At 44.7% G+C, this 16,961-nt stretch overlaps 1 protein-coding gene across 4 annotated transcripts in view; it reads right to left on the bottom strand.

Annotated features, from left to right (window-relative positions):
* Positions 1 to 4,542, bottom strand: part of EIF4E3 (eukaryotic translation initiation factor 4E family member 3) — a 47,287-nt gene extending 42,745 nt beyond the window's left edge. For 2 of the 4 annotated variants that reach the window (XR_001917007.1, XM_018038250.1), the window contains exon 1: positions 243 to 416. Coding sequence is in view for 2 of the 4 variants with exons in the window: in XM_018038250.1 (XP_017893739.1) it covers positions 243 to 412 (170 nt within the window). In the remaining 2 variants the exon portion in view is untranslated. Of the gene's footprint in view, positions 1 to 242; positions 434 to 3,644 lie in introns of those variants that run through there. The other 2 variants (XM_005695728.3, XM_018038249.1) reach the window with 2 other exon arrangements.

Genomic DNA, 16,961 nt, shown 5'->3' with positions numbered 1-16,961 from the left:
TGTTTTTCCTCCTGGCCTAGGACGCCCGACGGCCGCTCGCGCCGGCCCAAACCTGGGCTTCAGAGCTGGGTCTAAGCAAGCTCGCGCGGCGGGGCCGGGGGCCGGGCGCCGGGGAGGGCGCGGGGGCAGGCGCGGGGTCGGCGGCCCCGGCGCACCCGGCCCGGGCGAGCGCCGAGACAAAGCGGCGGCGCAGGCCGGGCGGGCGCGCGGCGGCGCCGGCGGCGGGCCCCGCGCCCCCTCACCTGTCGAGCCAGAAGGTCCAGGGCGAGTGCAGCGGGACCCCGCCCGGCTCGGGCCGCAGCGCCGACAGCTGCTGCAGGCCGACCGGCGGCGCGGCGGCAGGGGCGGCGGCGCGGGGCCCCGGCGGCTCCCGGGCGCCGGCGGGGGGCGCGGCGGCCGGGGGCATCGCCATTTTCTCCGCCCCGCCTGTGAGGCCGGCGGACGCGCGGACCGCGGGCCGAGCTGCGGCTGAGTCACCCCGGCCCCCGCCCGCCCCGCCGCGGCCGCTCCGCCCCGCCCCGCGCGCGCCCCGCCCCGGCCCGGCCCTTCGCCCGCCCGGCCCGGGAGCCGCACCGCAGGACCGCGCGCGGCCGCCGAACAAAAGCGCGGCCCACGCGAGGGGGAGGCGGATTCGTGCAGGCGCCGACTCCGCGTGCGGGGACCGACGGACGCGCGGGCCGGAGGGAGCTGGGAGCGGCGCCGGGCCCCGATTCCAGGCTACGGGGCGGGGGGGAACAGCGGGTCAGCCGGCGGATTCTGCAGCCTGACGGGTGACGGGCGAGACGAATGTGTGCGCTACAGCAAGATGAAGGAATGGACGGATGGATGGTCCAGTGGACGGAGTCAGACCCATATGGCGAGAGGGGCGTAGGTGAGGGCAGGCAAACCAGCAGTCTGAAGGATGGTGGGAACGCTCGCAGATGCTTGGAGGAGGGGTGACGGGATGGAAGGGCCGATGGAAGCACAGTTGGGTGTGACAGACAGATGCCTGGGGAACCGCTGGCCGAATGAACAGAGGCTGGAGTGCGCAGGAGCTGAGAAAGGAAGACAGTCAGAACCTGGACCACTAATCCGGCTGTAAAGTGGTCACAGGTCAGTGTCGCCCATTTCCTAACTCAGTGGATTTGAAGGGGTCACCGTGTGCCCAAGTGTGACCAACGGTAAACGAGGGTGCCCAGAGTCCGTCCAGGTTCTCCACACTTGCCCCAAAGCACCCACGAGAAATGGAGGAAGAAACGGGGCCGTTTTGAGCACAGCCCTCGGCTTTCTGCAGCGCTGAATACAGAGAAGATTCCTGAACCCAAAGAGGGGTCCTGGACGCACAGCCCCTTACCAGGTGTCTATCAGTCTCTCTCAAAAGAAAAGGCAAGGCATGCGGCCATGTGAACACGCGTCCTAACTGGCAGGGCCATGGACACCCTCCTGGAGTTTGAATTTCTGGACAGTCCCTCTCTGGCCTTGACCAGCTGTGGATGCAGAGCTCCATCTCCTAAAAGATACTCTACCTGGCCTAGCCCTACATCCTGCTCTTAGCTTGAGTGTCTCTGGATGCACCAGAACAGGAGCTGCAAAACCAGATGGGTTCAGGGGCTTCACAGACATTGCAAACACCTGGTATGAAACCTAGGGTAGGTGCCTTTCCTAAAAGGTATTTAAGTTCAGGTAAAATGACAACACTGAAAGAATGTTGCTTTGCTAGCCTCACTCTGAACACAAACTTTATACGAAGTATGATGCTAGAAGCAGCGACATATTTAAAAGTCCTTCCAACTCTAACATACAAGGGCCTTTTAAGTTAGATGCACTTTTTTGTTGCCGTTGCTTACCTTCTTTTATTTATTTTTTTCAAGAAAACGCACATATGAGATTGTTTAAGCTATTCTATGCACTTTATAGTTACTAACTCATTTAATCCTCACAAAATCCAATGAGCAAGGTACTATTATTAGCACATTCAACAGATGAGAAATTGAGAAATTAAATTAACCCCAAGGTCACCCAGCTCAAAAGTGAGACAGCCAGGATTTGAACATAGGTATTCCGACTCCAGAATCTAGCTCCTGACTGCCAGTATCTACTGCCTCTCTAACTAGAAAACTAACAGGTCCATATAATAAAAATAAGAGTGAATAGTAAGCCTCCCTCCCTCCCAAGGCTATCAATACTGTTACCCAGAGGAAGCCACTGTTTATAGTTTCCTTCCGGAAAAATGCAAGTATGCACATAAAAGCATATATCTAGATATATATATTGAACACCTACCTCCATCTTTTATAGAGAAATAGATGTATTTTATACCACTGTGGCATCTCCTGATCTTACTTAACATATTTGAAGACTTTCATATCAAAACATGTAAATCTACTTCATTTTAAGCCCTGCAAAATAATCCATCCTAAAGAAGTAATATAATTCACTAACACTCAAGATTTATTTGGTTTGCAGTCATTTTCTTTGATATATAATGCTACCATAAGCATTTTTATACTTAATGTCTTTCCTTATCTCCACCAGTTTATTTCAGAATAAGTTCGGAGAAGTAGAATTTTTGCCTGCATCTAAAATTTTGATAAACATTACTAAATTAACGTGCAAAATGGTTACGTACATTTATATATAAATGATTTGTAAATACTGGAAGATTCCAAACTTTCGTATTTCCTTAGTGACATCTTCAAATTTTATATAAAATTCTAAGGTATTGGTTGAAAGAGAGTTTTTGCTTACTGATGATTAGAACTAGTCAAACTGTCAAGTTTAGGTTCTTCCTTTTGTCCTGTAACAATACTCTCAGCAAGAAAGGGATATTTTAAAAGTTTCATCTGCAGTTTCTAAAAGAGAATATACACCACATGATAAATTACTTTCACAATTTAGAACTAGGAACAGTCTGGCAATTTGTCTTTATTATCAATTATGCACCTTCCTCTTTTTGCTTTGGCTTCCAGGATGCTCAAAATTACATCTGATGTTCAATCAAAACTTCAATAGTAACCAATGAAAAAGCATCATTATTTTCATATTAATGTATTCCTATTTTTAATGACCCAGTTGCACATGTGCATCTTACATTGTGAACCCCTCAAATCTATTTTGGAAGTAGGTGATCTACAAAAAATATACAATTTAAATCACCTTGAAAGTGTAAGTGAAGTCGCTCAGTCGTGTCCGACTCTTTGCGACCCCGTGGACTGTAGCCCACCAAGCTCCTCTGTCCATGGGATTCTCCAGGCAAGAATACTGGAGTGGGTTGCCATTTCCTTCTCCAGGGGATCTTCCTGACCCAGGGATTGAACCCAGGTCACCTTAAGATTACTAAAGAAGTCTGGTGATGTGACCAAGGGGAGAAGCAAGGACAGGACAATGGGCATTGCTTTCACTCCCTTCCTGTTGGAACCGTGTAAGATACTTAACCACTGCTAACCATTTCTCTTCAGAGAATGGTTAACCATTTCTTAACCATTTCTCTTCAGAATTATCCTCAGAAGATAATCAGTGAGGAAAATTCCCCTGATCCTTCCCACTTTGCAACTGGACCACAGGAATTCCAGTTTCAGGGTAGAAAGGGAACTTGGAGACTATCTACGTACACCCATCACTTTACAAATGAGGAAACTGAGGCCCAGAGAGGTGAGGGAACTTACCCGAGGCCACAGCTCTAGGAAATGAGAGGCAGGACTAGAACGTGGGTAGCTTGAGGTCCAGGCCAACGTGCTCTCCCACTGCGTAGCACACCACTCAGATGGCTTGGGGTGGCAGGAGGAAGGAAGAGAAGGTGACCCCACAGCCCCTAGCAATGAAAACAACAAAAAGACTTGAGGCACTCATAAATAATTAAGCAATTAGCTGCAGCAGCTATTCCCCTCCCTTCCAGCATCCAGTCACCAAGGCAACTTGGGCAGGGTGCCTGCTGGTTGCCTAGTAACAGCGTGGTCTGCTCCCTTGACATGTTCCCTAGGCTTCAAAGGATTTGAGAGCCAGGAAGAGCCTTAGACAGGGACCACTATTCCAACACCTTCATTTCCCAAATGGGGCAGTGGCGGCCCAGAGACGCTGAGGAACCTGCCCAAGGTCACACAGCTTCTCAGAGGCATAGCCAGGCTCTATTTCCAGTTGCTTTCCATTGTGCAACGGCTACCTCAGAGACACTGCAGATGAAGGAAAGGAGATCTCTCCACAGTTCCCAGAAGAATAAGAAAGTAAGATGGAGAGAGCAAGCAGGAAAGAGACAGAGACCTTGAGCTCTCATATGCAATTAACAAGAGCTGGTAATCCCATCAGCCCAACTTTCATCATCACCATGGCAACATGGGTGAGGTGGGTACTGGTTGCCTAGTAACAAGTGGTCCTCTCTCTTGCACTCAATCCAGCTCCCTGGGAGTCACAGGAACAGTAGAATGTTGGAGCTAGAAGGGAAGGCAGGGTTCCAAACTCAGTCTCCTCCTTTTACCAACATGAGAACTGAGGTTTGGGGCAAGATAACTCAGCCACCGAACTAGGTAGGGACAGGGACTCACTGTTGGTCAGCCAGCCTTTCCTGAATGCCATTTATTCTTGTCACAGCACCATGGAAAGGGGAGCTTCACTCAATAAAGACAAAACACTGTAGGGGGATAGCAAGTGGTCCCTGGGTGGTACTTCTACCACGTGTCTGGATGGTGGCAATGCTGCACACAAGGCCTGGCACACAAGGGGCACTCTGCATGGGCTTCTAAAGTAAGAACACCTGAATCAAATGCCAGCTTTCCTCAAACCTGGAAAGATTCTTATCCCTTGCCACCTCAGTCTCTACATCTGAGGAGTGGGCATACTGATGGTCCCTACCTCTCGAGCTGTCATTAGGATTAAACGAGAAAATGTACAGGTCAAGTCCCCGGTATTGAGTAAAGATGCAGCACATGTTAAGCATTCATTTATTCCAGTTTATCAGTAAATATCTGTTGCATGTCTGCCATACAAACACCACTGTTCTAGGCTGTTGAGATCTGTTAGTGAGCAATACAGACAAAAGAAATCCCTGTCTCAGGAAGCACACTTTCCAATGGAATGGATATATTATTATATCTATATATACACATGTATCTATTTAAGTGTTTGCTGAATGGATGCAGAAACTTATTGGCAATGTGCTATGTTTATGTTACTAAGCTCCTTCTCTTAAGACTGAGAAGTTTCCTGTTTACAGGGTGTGATGCTATAAATATGCAGGCCTGTCTTATATGTGGAAACTCCCGTCTTCCCTTCTTAAAGAAGCACAGAGGAAAAAAAAGGAGGGCAGTCGCCACTAGATGGCAGACCTCAATCTCTGCAGATAAATGACCTGTAGAGGCTCAGACCCTGAAGGATGTTTCCAGTGAAGGCAAGGGCTGCAGTTGGTCCATCCCAGGGCAAGGCTGGAGGGGTGGGAGACACCAGAAATGCCTCTGGGTGCGACACTGGAGTTCTTGGGGGAGGCTGTCGTGTGGTGTAAGAGAGACTGCTTTAATGAGAATGAATCCTGTGTTAACCAGGATCCTGCCCTCTGGAAGCTGTGTGACCCAGGGAGGTTTTATTCACCTTGCTGAGCTCCACATTCCAGAAAGAGGTAACAACAGAGCTCCCTCTGGTTGCTGCTTTGAGGCATACATGAGAAAACACATCTAAGGCACCTTGCAAGCTGCACATGGAAAAAGCATTGTTACTCATCTAGAATCGAAAAGATGCCTGAAGATCTGGTTCAGGGTTGCAAGTGGAAGAGAGAGGGCCAAGGGGAAGAGCACTTATTAAAGCCTCTGCAGTGAGGAGACAGAGGTCCTCCCAGTCACTAAGCCTGGGAATTGTGGCACTGAGGCTGGCTTGTCTCACCATCCACCTCCCTATCCACTCATCAGCCCCAGAGTCCTTGTTTTGTTCTTCTCACCCTTGTATCAATCTTCTCTCTTTATTCCCAGGGGTAGCACCTGCCCTGGGCAAGCCGAGCACACTAGCCTCCCTGCTTCCAGGGTCCTCCAACCTGCGGTGGGAAGACCCTGAGCAACTGTCCTGAAACATCCATCTGACCATGCCTAAATGCTCCAATTGCTGGCTCTCAAGGGAAAGCTCAGAGTCTGGTGGCCACCAGGGCTCGGCAGCTTCAGGATCCTTCCTGCCTGTCCACGCTTGTGCTCTCCCACTCCCCAGAGCTTCTCTGCAGCCTGGAGGCATCGGCACCTGCTGGTTTCTCTCCTGCACCTCCACTTCAGCCCCTCTGCCCCTCTCCCCCTCAGGTCTCCGGACAAAGCTCTTCCCCAGCCTCCCACTCTAGAGCAAGTCCTCCTCCCGGATCACTTCCTGCCAGCACGTGTCACAGTCGCACTGATCTACTGCTTCCCACACCATAATATCCGGTCCCAGATGGCCAGGCCCCTCGTCTTCATTGTTCTGCCCTACTGCCCAGCCCAGTGTCGGCCATGTGGACAATACGTCATCAACATCTGTTAAGTACATGAACTGGGTACACAGCAGCTACTGACTGAAGAAAACAGTTTATGAATTCATCTCCCAGTTTCTAGACATTCTCTGTCGTCAGTGCATCCTTTGTGCGGATGGCATGTTAGTCTTCCAAAATAGCACCTTTTTCCTTTTACTTCTTTCCTCAGAAGCCTGAGCAAATGGCTAAATGGCTGTCTCTAACAAGCTGAGGTCAGAGCTCTCCAGTGAAGCATTTGAAATCCTTTCCACCCAACCCACCTTTCCAAATGCATCTGCAACGATATTTCCAAATATATATAGTTATGTAGTATATGTGCTTACATTTACATATATGTGGAAACAGAGGAATATAGATGAAGTGTTTGGAAATATACATAGTTGGACACACGCTCTTCCCCTTGGAGTGTTCTCCCTTCTGCCATGACATGCGCTCCCGTGGGCAGGCCTATGACCCCTCATAGTACGGCACGTGGAAGGTTCAAGCTGCTACATCAGTGATCTGTCTACTCCCCACCCAGTGAACACACTGTGTACACTCACATCTTGGCACTTTTGCCTGAGATCTTTCCTCTTCCCTGTCCTTCCAAACTGTCTAACCCTCTTTCAAGGGCCAGAGCAAGTTTCACTGCAGGGGATCAGCCACCGCACACACTCCAGAGAGGGGCAGGAGATCCAGAGTTGCAGGGGCACATTTGAGCAGGTGCCCAATCCTTTCCTCAGGAACCCTCTTGGCCTGACAGCAGGGAAACTGGGAAGTAACCATGTTTTTTTCCTTGGTTAGGAAGAAAGCCCCACCCACTTTAGAAACACCAGTTCTGGGACCACTCTGAGAATTCAGACTGAAGGACTTTTGTTGGGACCCCACAGTAATTCACTGATTGGAAGAACCGTGATTCAAACAAGCAACTCCTACTGTTGGGCATTTAAATTGTAACCAAGGTTTGTCTTCTTTATGCGCCCTCCCCTCCCTACAATAAATATACTCTGCAAATCACTGGCTCCTTATCAAAGAGTAGTTATTAATGCTCCGCCAGGCCAGTCAATCAACCAGAGAGGTGAGGATGGTTCAGATCAGAAACTGGACCTGAAGAGGAAGTTCAGTAGGCCTCCACTTGGTCTTTGGAAAGCATTTTTAATTGATTTTTAACTGGAGGAGAATTCCTTTACAGCTGGCTTCTGCTGATTTTTGGAAGTTTTTAAAGGAGAGGAAAAGGTGAACAGCAGAGAGGCGATGTGAGCTGAGGGAGATACAGAAGTGTGTGTCTGAGCCCACCCTTCACTACTGTGTGATTTGGGTCAAAGCAAGCTCTTTGCTTCTTCTTTTTGTTCATGTAAAAAATGACTCCCCGCCAGGACCTGCTTCACAGTGCTGTCTGGAGGTGAGGCCCTGCATGAGCCATAAAATGCTCCACGAGTGCTGGCTGCTATTTCCTTATTCCTGGCGGGGACAGCCCCCCATCCTCTGTGCTGTGTGAACATGGGTATTCTCCTTGGCACTTCAGAGATTTAGAGAAGAGTGTAGAGGGCAAGTGACTGTCCTGGTCTGCCTGAGACTCTCAGGACTGTAACACTGGAAGTCCTGAGAAAGCCCTCCTCAGTCCTGGGCAAATCTGTGAGGCTGGCTGTGCCAAGAGCATGTCCATGGAGCACATGGCTTTCCACGTCCGTCGTGGAGGCTTTCACGCCCCGTGGGCAGCTGACAATTGTGGGCAGACTGGGAGTTCACTGCTGGTCACTTCTTCACAGCTAAGAAGCTAACTGCTTTATGGGCAAGATTTGGTTTTGAGCTTTCAGTTATGGCTCAGGTATCACTAGTGGAACATTTTGCAAGCCAGTATTCTGAGGAAGGGCATGGTGCTTTCCAAAGCTTTATGTTTAAACTTAAATAACTGCATTGTTTCATGGCTTAAGAAATTCTGATATAGAAAACATCAACTTCCTCAGCAAACTATTAGAAGATGATGAGCCATGTTATAAAATGACCACCTAGTAACTTCCTTGGTAGTCCAGTGGCTAAGACTCCACACTCTCATTGCAGGGGGCCCAGGTTCAAGCCCTGGTCAGGAAAGTAGATCCCACAGGCCACAACCAAAGATCTGGCATGCTGGGACTAAAAAGATCCCGTGTGGCCCAACTAAGACCTAGTGCAGCCAAATACATAAAATAAATATATATATATATATTTAAAAACAACAACCTCCCCCCACAAATGATCACTGATACCCTCACTTTCTATATTAACCTAAGTTCCTTGAGGGTGGAAAGTCCACCTCTGTGGTCTTCACAAAAGGTGGCTAAAGTTGCAGGTCCTTAATAAATAGTGGGATGATGAATCCCTGTATGATTAAAACTTTCATGAAATATTTTATGTAATTTACTACTTAAGAGCTGAGCAGTCTAAAATTTGAAAAGCTATTATCAACTAATAGGTGATTAGAAAAGAAAAAGAAAGCAATTTCTGAAATGAAATTACATTATTTGTTTTCCTTTAAAAAATGTGTAACTGCATCAATTTTTTAGAACAATAACTACTGTGCAAAGCGCTACATTAGGAATCATGAAGATGCTTTTGAACAATATTTTAGGCTAATGACATCTTGCAGGTACTTAATCTCTTACCATGAGCAGGAATTCCACGCTCCCAAAACAGAAAGATATTGTCAATTTTTTTTACTTTTTCTTATTGATTTTCATTTGGTACATATTATGTACCTAATACTAATTTGTATATTGTGGTACTTCTTTAAAAATTTCTTTAGTTTTTATGATAAAATGGTGTCTTTTCCTGGGAAGTGAAGGATATGCACATATTATTTACACAAAGTCTGTTACAAAATTTGGTCCCTAGTGGAGTCAGAATCAACATGGTACCCCAGAGATCACCTTACATGTATGTCTTGTGTCATAAATGTTCACCATCATTGACAATGATCTTGGAGATAATTAAGAATAATGTTTCTCCTTTCAAAAACTTCCAGAACCCTCAGAACTAAACTCTGGATTATTTTAACTTTGAGTTGATTCTCTATCATTCCTAAAATGTCCAAGAGTCATCTTTTATACTGCATGAAACATAATCTTGTCAACAAAATATAGTAGGATTTTTTTCATATTTTGCAAAAGCAGAGTTAATGATGCAAATAATTTCCTATCTTTCTTCTGAAGGAAAACCATTAATAAGACCATACTCCTTGCAAGAATCAAAATTTAGTAGTAAGAGGGCACAAATCACCCATAAAGGCAAGACATACATTAGCAGTGAGGAAACAAGCCTAATGATTATAATGTCCAGATGGAAATGAATAACTGAATCATTCTCTATCAAATCAAATAGCATCTTAATAAGTTGTTACATCATCTCTGTTGATTTAATTTAGCTGAAAGATGAGAAAATAATTATGATTTGCAAAAATATCTTCAGTTCCAATGCTTATTAGCATTTGGCCTGTGAATCCCCTCCTTTTATTTTGAAGGTGATGTTATTCCAAAATGCCTTTTAGGTTTCTTTCACTCAAAAGCAGCCCATGTTCAAAAGAAAAACAGCCCCAAACTGGAATGAAATTATTGGAATTTTAAAAAAAAGGAACTCCAGTGTTTGGTCAAAGCTTTTATCAAAGAAAGGATCCAAACACTTCTTTTGCCAGGCAAGCTGGTAAGTACAAGTTGTCATGGAAACAGGATGTATTCAAATTATACTAGGAATGACGTTCTTCATCTAACTAGGTGTTCATCTCCTCTAAATGGGGAGAAATTGTTGTAGCTGAAATCCATTATATTTCTTTCAATTCTGCATTAAAAACAATCATTTCCTTTATTTTATACAGAAGTACACAGACACAGAGCCTCACTCTCATAAAAGGGAGAATTAAAATTACTTGCAAAAGAACTGGTGCGTAAATAAAAGGCATAAAATGAATATGAATCCTATGATATAAACTGATTGACGCACAGTGAAGGGGTAAAGAATGGAAATCAGACAATACAAAACCACCTTCACTTACAACGGGATATATTTTCCTCCTGTAGCATTATGACTGTTTTTCACCAAATGATGTAGGCCAGGCCTGGAAGATGGGGTGGTTTGTGGTGGTCCCTAGTGGAGTCACAATCAACATGGTACCCCAGAGATCACCTTACATGTATGTCTTGTGTCATAAATGTTCACTGTCGTGACTGCTGATGACAGCACAGGCCCTTGATAACTCACACACATCTAAGAAAGACACAGAGGAAATGCGAGGCTGTGAGGAGAAGGCATTTCCCACCACCTATAAGGCAATCATCAAGAAACACATGGTATAAGCTAATTTTCTAGGGAAAGATTTACAGCATGGAAGGCCCCTGAAGTCACAGTATATCTAAGAGGTAGCCACAAATTCTTTTTGAATCAAGGTAATTCTACAGAACATCTTTTAATTTTTTTTCAGGTGAATATAATATTTTTCTACTATCTCCTTCCAAGAAGTGAGAAAAAAGGTTTTTCACATCTTTCAGCCTAGAAGGTACCCCACTCCAGTACTCTTGCCTGGAAAATCCCATGGACGGAGGAGCCTGTTGGGCTGCAGTCCATGGGGTCACTAGGAGTTAGACACGACTTCACTTTCACGCATTGGAGAAGGAAATGGCAACCCACTCCAGTGTTCTTGCCTGGAGAATCCCAGGGACGGAGAAGCCTGGCAGGCTGCCGTCTATGGGGTCGCACAGAGTCGGACATGACTGAAGCGACTTAGCAGCAGCAGCAGCCTAGAAGGATGAGTTCTCAATAAAGCCTTTGTTCAGGCACTTAAGACAATGATCATTCAAATTAAAATGCCAATGGTTCCAAAACATAAAAAGAACTCTTAAAACTCAACAATAAGAAAAGGATGACTCAATTTAAAAGTGGACAAAGACCTGAACAGACATCTCACCAAGGAAAACATAGAGTTGGCAAATAAGCATATGAAAAGATTCTCAACACCTCATGCCATCAAGGAACTGCAAATTAAAACAAGACACCCATGCACACTGATTAGAAGAGCCAAAATCCAAAACCACTAACAATACCCAATGCTGATGACGAAGTGGAGCAACAGGAACTCTCGTTCATTGCTGATGGAATGCAAGTGGTACAGCCATTTGAGAAGACAGTAGCGATTTCTCACAAAACTAAACATACTCTTGCCGTTCGATCCAGCAAATCTACTACTTGTTATCTAGCCAAAGTAGCTGAAAACATGTTCACACAGAAATCTGCACATAAATGTTAATAGCAATTTACTCACAACTGCCAAAACTTGGAAGCACCAAAGATGTCCTTAAATGGTTGAATGGTTTAGTCGCTAAGTTGTGTCCAGCTCTTGCAACCCCATGGACTGTAGCTTGCCAGGCTCCTCTGTCCAGGGAGTCTCCACGCAAGAATACTGAAGTGAGTTGCCATTTCCTTCTCCAAAAATAAACTGTAGTATATAATATTAACTGGAATATTATTCAGGGACAAAAAGAAATGAAATATCAAGCCATGAAAGGATATGAAGAAGCTTAAGTGTATACGACTAAGTGAAAGAAGTCAATCTGAAAAGGCAACATACCATATCATTCCAACTATATAACACTTTGGAAAAGGCAAAACTATGGAGACAGTAAAAGGATCAGTATTTGCCCGCAGCAGCAGCAGCAGGAAGTGACCAATGAACAAAGGAATGAGGATTTTCAGGGCAGTGAAGCTATTCTGTATAATACGGTAATGACGCATATGTCATTATATATTTGTCAAAGCCCACAGAATGTACAACAAGACTGAACCCTAATGTAAACCACGGGCTTTGGATGATAACGATGTGTCAGTGTAGGTTCACTGATTGTAACAAACGTACCACTGTGGTGGGGGATTTTGATAGTGGGGGAGACGTGCATACATAGAGGTAATAGGAAGGGAAGCCTGCGCGTCCTGCTCAGTTTTATTGTGAACCAAAAGCTGCAAAAAGAGAAACACACACAAAAAACAGACTAGTTAAAAAAAATACCAACAGCAATAATAGCTACCATTTCATGACTGCTCAACTATGTTCCACATTTACTTATCTCAGTTCTTCCACATATCAGCTCTATGAGCCAGATATGACTATCATCCCTATTTTATATACTGGAGACTCAAAATGGTTAAATAACATTTCCACAATTATACAGCAAGAGGTACAGAGTTGACACCCAGGTCAGCCTGGTTCCAAGCCTGCGCTGCTAACATCTGCAAACTCTCCTCTGAAGGACATGTTTCACCTCCCTGGAGACACCTCTGTGTCATATGAAAAATGAGTTTGGCATTTGACTTAGGAAAGGATTAGAATTATGCTCCAAACTGCTAAAAACAGAACACTGTGGGAAAAGTGTACAAAGAATATATACGCTTATTAAATAAACAACATGGAACTAGTAAAACAGCAAGAGGTTCAACTACAAATTAACAGCCATTTAGCATTTGCCATAAGACTGGCTGAACCATCTCCCTGTAGAGGGGGACTGTTTAAGAGATATAAACTAATAGATCCGAGAACTCCAAACACCTGAAACATGAAGAAAATCACACGAAAGCAGAGAACAAGCAAATTGCTCAATACAAGAAAAGAGAAACAAAAGTAAGGATTAGAGAAAATATTTCATGGGAAATAATACAAGAAAGAAGATAGTGAAGCAATCTCTATAAAGTGCTGAAATTAAAAACAAATGTCAGCCTAGAATTCTGTATCTAGTGACACATCTTTGGACTGGAAGAAGCACAGGCTGGAGTCAGGATTGCCGGGAGAAATGTCAGTAACCTCAGACATGCAGATGACACCACCCTTACGGCAGAAAGCGAAGAGGAACTAAAACGCCTCTTGATGAAAGTGAAAGAGGAGAGTGAAAAAGTTGGCTTAAAGCTCAACATTCAGAAAACGAAGATCATGGCATCCGGTCCCATCACTTCATGGGAAATGGATGGGGAAACAGTGGAAACAGTGTCAGACTTTATTTTGGAGGGGGGGCTCCAAACTCACTGCAGATGCTGACTGCAGCCATGAAATTAAAAGACGCTTAATCCTTGGAAGGAAAGTTATGACCAACCTAGATAGCACATTCAAAAGCAGGGACATTACTTTGCCGACTAAGGTCCGTCTAGTCAAGGCTATGGTTTTTCCTGTGGTCATGTATGGATGTGAGAGTTGGACTGTGAAGAAGGCTGAGCGCCAAAGAATTGATGCTTTTGAACTGTGGTGTTGGAGAAGACTCTTGAGAGTCCCTTGGACTGCAAGGAGATCCAACCAGTCCATTCTGAAGATCAACCCTGGGATTTCTTTGGAAGGAATGATGCTGAAGCTGAAACTCCAGTACTTTGGCCACCTGATGGTAAAGAGTTGACTCACTGGAAAAGACTCTGATGCTGGGAGGGATTGGGGGCAGGAGGAGAAGAGGACGACCGAGGATGAGATGGCTGGATGGCATCACGGACTCGATGGACGTGAGTCTGAGTGAACTCTGGGAGCTGGTGATGGACAGGGAGGCCTGGCGTGCTGCGATTCATGGGGTCGCAAAGAGTCAGACATGACTGAGCGACTGAACTGAACTGAACTGGCACATCTTTTCAGAGAAAGTGGAGAAGAAATGTGCTTCTAGAAAGACGGAGTAGAAAAGCTTTTCTCAATTTCTCTCTCTAAGTGCACTGGAAAATCCTGAACATTATATATGAAATAAACAGAAGGTATAAAGATAGGGACCCAAGGAACAACACAATGGTGAGGTCTCTGGGATTTTTTTTTTTTTTTTTTTTTTTTGCCATATATGTTTCCCAGATTTAGTGCTGGAAAAGCTGGCAACCTGGAAATGACAATGGGTACAGGAAAGAAAAGCCCCAACAAAAGCCCTTCTCCCTAGCTAAAGGATATGAAAAGGAGCAGCAGGGCAAGATAAAAACTTTTATACAATTACTACTCTACACTGGTTCCCCGGTGGCCCAGTGGTAAAGAATCCGCCTGCCAATGCAAGAGACACAGCTTCGACCCCTGGGTTGCGAAGATGTCCTGGAAGAAGAAACAGCAACCCACCCCAGTACTGCTGCTGGGATAATGCCATGGACACAGGAGCTTGGCGGGCTACAGTCCACGGGGTCACGAAGAGTCAGACACGACTGAGCACGCACACTCTACTCCAGCCAAAAATCACGGGAAAGACTGTCACCCCACCTCTCCTCCAGCTGGAAAGGCCAAGAGGGGAGCTGAAGCTTCTGCCTTCACCATGCAGAGTAAACAAGTAAACAATGCCACAAGCAAAAAAACCCATGATCCTACAAAATAGCCCATCTACAAAAACACTCGCTTCAAATACAGCAACGACTAAATTGAAAGGAAAAGGATGGGAAAAGATATGCCATGTAAATATTAACCTAAAAACATAAGAGCAGCTCTATTAATATCAGAAAAATCGACTTCAGAGCAAAGTTTACTAGAGACAAAAGACAGTACATAATGAAGAACGGATCAACCCACCAGGAAGACAGAATGACTCCAAACAGGTGTGCACCGAACAAAAGAGTCTCAAAACATACAAAGCAAATCCTGAAATAGCAGAGAGGAGGAAGCTGATCCACAATTCCACCCGAAGAGAATCAACGCTCCACTCTCAGCAACTGACAATAACAGTGAGACAGAACATTAGCAAAGGTAAAGAAGAAACAAACAGAATCAATCAATAACATCTAACTAAAATATACTGCACTTCAGCAGAATATACATATTTGTCAAATGCTCTAGAATGTTCACCAGTACAGATTATATTCTGAACATACACCTTAACAAATTTAAAAAAAAAAAAAGCAACAGGAAAATTCCTAAACACTTGAAAAGTAAACAGTACACATACAATAATCCACAGGCTAAGAGGGGTCTCAACACCACCTAGCTGTGGACGTGACTAGTGACGAAAGCAAAGTCTGATGCTGTAAACAGCAATATTGCATAGGAACCTGGAATGTTAGGTTCATGAATCAAAGCAAATTGGAAGCGGTCAAAGAGGAGACGGCAAGAGTGAATGTCGACATTTTAGGAAGCAGTGAACTAAAAAGGAATGGGTCAATTTAACTCAGATGACCACTATCTCAACTACTGTGGGCAAGAATCCCTTAAAAGAAATAGAGTAGCCATCATAGTCAACAAAAGAGTCTGAAATGCAGTACTTGGATGCAATCTCAAAAACGACAGAATGATCTCTGTTCATTTCCAAAGCAAACCATTCAATATCACAGTAATCCAAGTCTATGCCCCAACCAGTAACGCTGAAGAAGCTGAAGTTGAACGGTTCTCTGAAGACATACTAGACCTTCTAGAACTAACATCCAAAAAAGATGTCCCTTTTTTTAATAGGGGACTGGAATGCAAACATAGAAGTCAAGAAATATCTGGATTAATGGGCAACTTTGGCCTTGGAGTACAGAATGAAGGAGGGCAAAGGCTAACAGAGTTTTGCCAAGAGAAAGCACTGGTCACAGCCAACATCCTCTTCCAACAACACATGAAGACCCTACACAGGGACATCACCAGATGGTCAACAACAAATCAGACTGATTATATTCTTGGCAGCCAAAGATGGAGAAGCTCTATACAGTCAGCAAAAACAAGACCATGAGCTGACTGAGGCTCAGATCATGAACTCCTTATTGCAAAATTCAGACTTAAATTGAAGAAAGTACGAAAACCACTAGACCACTCAGGTATGACCTAAATCAAATCCCTTACGATTATACAGTGGAAGTGACAAACAGATTCAAGGGATTAGATCTGATAAACAGAGAGCCTGAAGAACTATGGACGGAGGTTCATCACACTGTACAGGATAGTGATCATGACCATCACCAAGAAAAAATGCAAAAAGGCAAAATGGTTGTCTGAGGAGGCCTTGCAAATAGCTGAGAAAAGAGAAGCTAAAGGCAAAGAAAAGGAAAGATATACCCATTTAAATGCAGGGTTTCAAAGAACAGCAAGGAGAGATAAGAAAGCCTTCTTCAGTGATCAATGCAAAGAAATAGAGGAAAACAACAGAATGGGTAAGACTAGAGACATCTTCAAGAAAATTAGAGATACCAAGGGAAGACTTCATGCAAAGATGGGCACAATTAAGGACAGAAATGATATGGATCGAACAGAAGTAGAAGATATTAAGAAGAGGTGCCAAGAATACACAGAAGAACTATACAAAAAAGATCTTAACAATCCAGATAATCACAATGGTGTGATCACTCACCTAGAGTCAGACATCCTGGAATGCGAAGTCAAGTGGGCCTTAGGAAGCATCACTACAAACAAAGCTAGTGGAGGCGACGGAATTCCAGTTGAGCTCTTTCAAACCCTAAAAGATGATGTTGTGAAAGTTTTGCACCCAATATGCCAGCAAATTTGGAAAACTCAACAATGGCCACAGGACTGGAAAAGGTCAGTTTTCATTCCAGTCCCAAAGAAAGGCAATGCCAAAGAATGCTCAAACTACCACACAATTGTACTCATCTC

Source organism: Capra hircus, chromosome 22 (assembly GCF_001704415.2).
Source record: "Capra hircus breed San Clemente chromosome 22, ASM170441v1, whole genome shotgun sequence".
NCBI lineage: Eukaryota > Metazoa > Chordata > Mammalia > Artiodactyla > Bovidae > Capra > Capra hircus.
The sequence above is the reverse complement of the archived record's forward strand: the minus strand, read 5'-3'. Positions and strand labels throughout refer to the sequence as shown.